The 5067-nt window shown below is 49.6% G+C and overlaps 2 protein-coding genes across 2 annotated transcripts; both read left to right on the forward strand.

Annotated features, from left to right (window-relative positions):
• Positions 1-969: 969 nt before the first annotated feature.
• On the forward strand, positions 970-2446 carry AYO20_09461 (hypothetical protein; the record flags this gene model as incomplete). The annotated part of the gene is made up of 2 exons (XM_022647730.1): positions 970-1188; positions 1253-2446. The coding sequence occupies 2 exons, from the start codon at positions 970-972 to the stop codon at positions 2444-2446; spliced, it is 1413 nt and encodes a 470-aa protein (XP_022496252.1).
• Positions 2447-2883: 437 nt separating this feature from the next.
• Positions 2884-3846, forward strand: AYO20_09462 (hypothetical protein; the record flags this gene model as incomplete). The annotated part of the gene is made up of 1 exon (XM_022647731.1): positions 2884-3846. The coding sequence occupies one exon, from the start codon at positions 2884-2886 to the stop codon at positions 3844-3846; it is 963 nt and encodes a 320-aa protein (XP_022496253.1).
• Positions 3847-5067: the final 1221 nt, after the last annotated feature.

Below are 5067 nucleotides of genomic sequence, written 5' to 3' on the forward strand. Positions count from 1 at the left end.
TGTGACTCGGCGTATATTTTCTGTATAGTTTACGCGAATGATGCTAAATACTTTTCTATCTTGTCTTGTGGACTGTTAGAGTTGGTATGTGAAGACGCAACAAAGGAAGGTCGAACACTCCCAACTTTGGCTAATTTTTTGTTGTGTATTTTTTGTATGAGAAGTTGAAATTTGATAATGTTGATAAGGCAACTCATTGTCACCGCAACCGAATTGACAAAAAAATTGGCGTGTGCAATAAAAAAAAAAAAAAAAAAAAAAAAAAAAAAAAAAAAAAAGGCGGGGAGGCTCGCAATGATAGCATGTTGAAAACGGCAGCATCGACAAGTGGAATGATGAATGAAACAGCATGTCCAGGACCTTAGAGGGCAGGGAACAAGCCACGGGTTGTAGTTGGGATGTTGTCAAGGGGCAGGCCGTATGAGAGGTCTGGAGAGAGCTGGGCTGACCGAGGGCCGAAGAGGTTTCAATAGTACCATGGGCAATTGCCTATATTTCACAAGATAGATGATTGTAAGTCCCGAACTACAGGATAATGTTGCTTGTGGTGCATTGCGACAGATAAATCCGTATGCCGGCAGCACGCGTTAGTCATAGTGCTTAGCTCCGAGTATGCAGAGGTATCGTACCTTTACGTACCTATCAATGCCCGGCACGGAGTAGTCAAGTGTTGGCTTTCAACCAAGCTTCCACGGTATTCTTGACCGGGAAAGCTTGTAGTTCGACCAACGGCTCTGGAGGGCGAAACAGGGAATCGGTTGGTTCAATGTCGTCATTGAAGCAGGGGCGCCACCAACGCCTTTGATCCCATCAGATTTGCTCCATATATCAACAAGCATCATCTGGCCAGTTCTTATTCCATAAGCATCATATCACTCCTCTAACGTTGTAGAGCTGCAAGTCCAACGGACCAGCTGTGTCCCCGAATTCCGTTGGCTCACCCTTTGAATCCTCTCGAACAGCACCGTGATGGTCGGCAAACGAACTCTTAATACAACTAAGAACAAACCAGATGACCATCGGAGAAAGGCGGACCTGGAATGTGGCCACAATAATAGACGTTTCTCTGGTTTCAAAGATGCTGTCGATTATGTTTTGGATCGCCGAACCACAGCTGTCTTGAAGGAGCAGTTGCGGGAAGGTGTAGATAGAGGGGCGTTCGAGAAGGCCAGAAAAAGTGACGACGAGGTGAGTAAGCAGGCTACGTGCCCATCACAAGGTTTTCCGAGGTTAACGCGGATCGGCCGTCCAGTTGAAAAGAATCAAAAACAAAAAGGTCCGCAAATTCTACGAAAAACAAAACGCTACCTTGAATGACTGGGCCGAGGTGGACACGATAGTGCTCGCGATGGCTGACGAGGTCATGGAGAGCATGAACACCGACGCCGATCACGACGGGATCCGAGAGAGGGAAGGCAGACTGCAGCATGTCGAGGAGCATATCGACTACCTTTTGCCGGATGACGTGCGGAAGAGAAGACAAAAGGCAGATCGAAACGCCCGGTGGGCTATCAACATTAATGTCATCGCCAACATTATTCTCCTCGTTGCCAAAGGCATAGCTGCGCTCAAGTCCTCATCTCTGTCGTTGATTGCCTCCCTCGTTGACTCGGCCCTGGACCTGCTGTGCACAGCCATTGTATGGACGACAAACAAACTGGTGTCTTGGAGGTTGTCAGCACTTACGAGGAAGTTCCCGGTCGGTCGGCGGAGGCTGGAGCCCATTGGCATCCTGGTATTTTCCATCATCATGGTTATCTCGTTCCTTCAAATTCTGCAAGAGTCTGTTGAGAAATTGCTCCCACATGGTAACCACGACATTGCCACATTACCCGCACTGGCGATCGCTTCTATGGCGGGGACCATTGGGATCAAAGGCCTGATCGGTCTGGGATGTATGAGGATCAAGACCACCCAGGTGCAGGCGCTGGCACAGGATTGTAAGACAGATGTGTATTTTAATACGCTCTCGTTGCTCTTCCCTTTGATCGGCAAACAGGCGGGCATCTGGTGGTTGGATCCGCTCGGTGCAGCACTGCTTTCCTTGTACATCATTTACGACTGGGCAGACACTTGCGTCGAAAATGTCAGCAGACTTTGTGGCCTTACAGTGGACGAGACGCTGCAGAAGAAGTTGATCTATCTGGCCTACCGCTTCAGGAACGTGGTGTCCGGATTCAAGTCGGTGATTGCGTACCACGCTGGAGATGGCGTGTGGGCAGAGTTCGATATTTTGTTGGACGAGAGCACACCATTGAGGCGCACGCACGACATCGCCGAGACTTTGCAGTACTGTTGTGAGGCGCTGACTGAGGTTGATAGAGCGTTTGTGACCACAGACTGTAAGTGTTCCATAAGATTAGGTCTACCCATGGCTGACAGAGACCAGATTCTGCGCAAAACCCTGGTGGACATTCTCAGGATTTGGTATAACTCGGACAAATAGAGCAAGACGTGGGTATTGTACGAAAGGGGGTATTTATCCGCCGTAAGACTTGCTGTTAGATAAGCGACTGGCGTTTCAGAGTGGTTGCTTCGCGCTGGTGAGAATAGGACCTTCGAAAAAGCATATCAGCCTTTGAACCTTGGGTTAAATATGTTGTGCTCAGACTTGAAGACAAACCCCGAATTGAACCCAGGGGGTGTGTTTGATATTGATGCGAGAAACCAGAACCATGATGTGGACATGCTTGACATGGTCGTAAACAAATGTGAGGGGAATTAACACCTGACTTGACAACCCCGCCCCAATTCTTCCCCTCGCCACTAGGAAACCATCAACAACAAGCTCTGAGTTGCGCGAGGTAATTGAAGTACTTCACCAGTGTCCTCAATCGGCTCGTCGACAAATTCCCTTACAAATTACAACCCCCAGTGCCTAAAATGCCTCCCGCGAAGGTCTCCCGTGTCTCCAGCCACGGAGGCGTCAAGAAAACCACTCCTGTGAAATCCAAGCCGAAAGCGCCCGTCCCAAGCCCAGCCCGGAAGAGTGAAGCATCGAGATCAAAATATTGTGAGAAAGAGGAAACACGCCGCAGCTATGATTATGGAATGTACGCCTCTGCGATAGACCGATCAGACTGTACCCCCGGAAAGAAGAGCACCTCCACCGCATCGAAGAAAAAGAAAAGCGAACAGGTCGACGAGAAGCGATTGCGCAGATATAGAAGCAAGCCCCCAGCTTCCTTCCTCGTGAAGCTCGAGCGGGCCCAGAACCAACGCATGATTGTGCTCGGTCGCAATCGCAAGGGGAGAGCAGGGGTTCCGTCGGAAGATATCGACATAGTCGGTTCGACCGGCAACATCTACACCGTCACTGTCAGCCACCTGCCCGCCTGCACCTGTCCTGACTCGCTAAAAGGCAACGAATGCAAACACAAGGTCTACGCTCTAAACACCGTCCTCAAGGCGCCTCTGCATCTCCAGTACCAACTCGCCTTGCTGACATCAGAGCTGGAAGAAATCTTTGCCCATGCGCCTCCAATTCCTACCGATCTTTGTCGGAACGCGAAGGGCAACCGTAAGCCTATTGATGGAGAGTGTCCGATCTGCTACATGGAACTCGACGAGGGGCACAACGAGCTGGTCTGGTGTAAGGCGCAATGTGGGCACAACATACACAAATCATGTTTTGACCAGTGGGCCAAGTGTCAAGCGGGAAAGGGTGTCCTTTGCGTCTACTGTCGGACACCCTGGGAGGTGGACATCTCGGACGTTGATGCCATCAAAAGGACTGGCGAACATACCGAAGACGGCTACGTCAATGTTGCTACCCACTTTGGCATGTCCACCGCCAGAGAATACTCGAGCTATTACCAGCCTTGGGTGCGAAGCAGATTTGGGTAATGGCGGTGATACGTTCCTCCTGCGATACACTGTCAAGCTGCCAGCCTAGTTGCTTGACTACCGTGACGTTGATAGACTTACTTCCAAAATACGGACCTGGCCCTAGGGCCCAACTTCAACCCGGCCGAGTGTTCGCGAGGGATACAAACTGTTGTGACATGTTTTTCGGTCTTCTTTGCACTAACATACACAGGGAACAGTTATCCGCGGAACACCTGGTTTTGGAGTGATGTTCAGTCCATACCCAGGGGTAAGGATATATCTCGTGTGACTGATTTGGTCACTCGTCGACTGGCCCATTGGGGTTGCACAAAGAAGGGGAGGTTGCTTGCGAGGTCTCGATGGCTAGGTCTTGCCATCGTGTAAAACCTTTTGCAATTGCATCCGTCCGCGGGGTCTTGGACCTCTCAGATGGCTGAAGAACGACCATCAAGCCACTGTTGTCCGGTGAAAAAGTCACGGAAATGACGTCCTTCCCCATCTGGGATTCGATCACTGCTCATATACATACATCACTTACCGCTTATATACCCTTGTACGATCAGTTCATACTGAGAGTGCTATTGCCCTGTAAGCACGAGGACAATGGCAGGAGGGGAGCATGATCCCACACTATGCGAACCACTACACCAAAGGTGATACTACTGTACATAGAAGGTAATAGTCAAAAATAAGGTTGTGTTGTGGTGATACATGCATAAGGGGGTATTTGCTGTCTGTCTTCTCTGAACCTCGTCCCTCACAATCAGGTTGATCCCAAAGACCTTTTTCCCTACCCGTGGAAAAGGACCACTAGTCAAAGGATACATTACTGTGTAGAAGAAACAAAACCCAGCTTGATCCATAATACGTACATTTCGCGCCCGAGCTGACGAATTATAAGGCCTGGCCTCAAGAAAGAACGACGCATGTGATATGATACGCCCTCATTAAGCGAACAGATACCAGGATTCAGCATCCACCACCGAGCCCAAACACTGACAAATATACAGTGGAGCAAAAGGTAAGGAAGTATCACCACCCTCACGGCCCCAAATCCAACACCTCGCATGTGAAACCAACATTCCACGCTAGCAAGCAACATAGTAAAACAAGAACAAAAGACCGACAACCGGTGGGGTATCATAAGTTCATGACAATCCTGGGAGGTATGAAACACAAGTCATAATAACGTCGTTTCTGGAGCTCGGGTTCTGTGTCGAGCTTCAGGGAGGTCTTTGA

This window comes from Fonsecaea nubica (assembly GCF_001646965.1).
Source record: "Fonsecaea nubica strain CBS 269.64 chromosome Unknown Scaff88, whole genome shotgun sequence".
Classification (NCBI taxonomy): Eukaryota; Fungi; Ascomycota; class Eurotiomycetes; order Chaetothyriales; family Herpotrichiellaceae; genus Fonsecaea; species Fonsecaea nubica.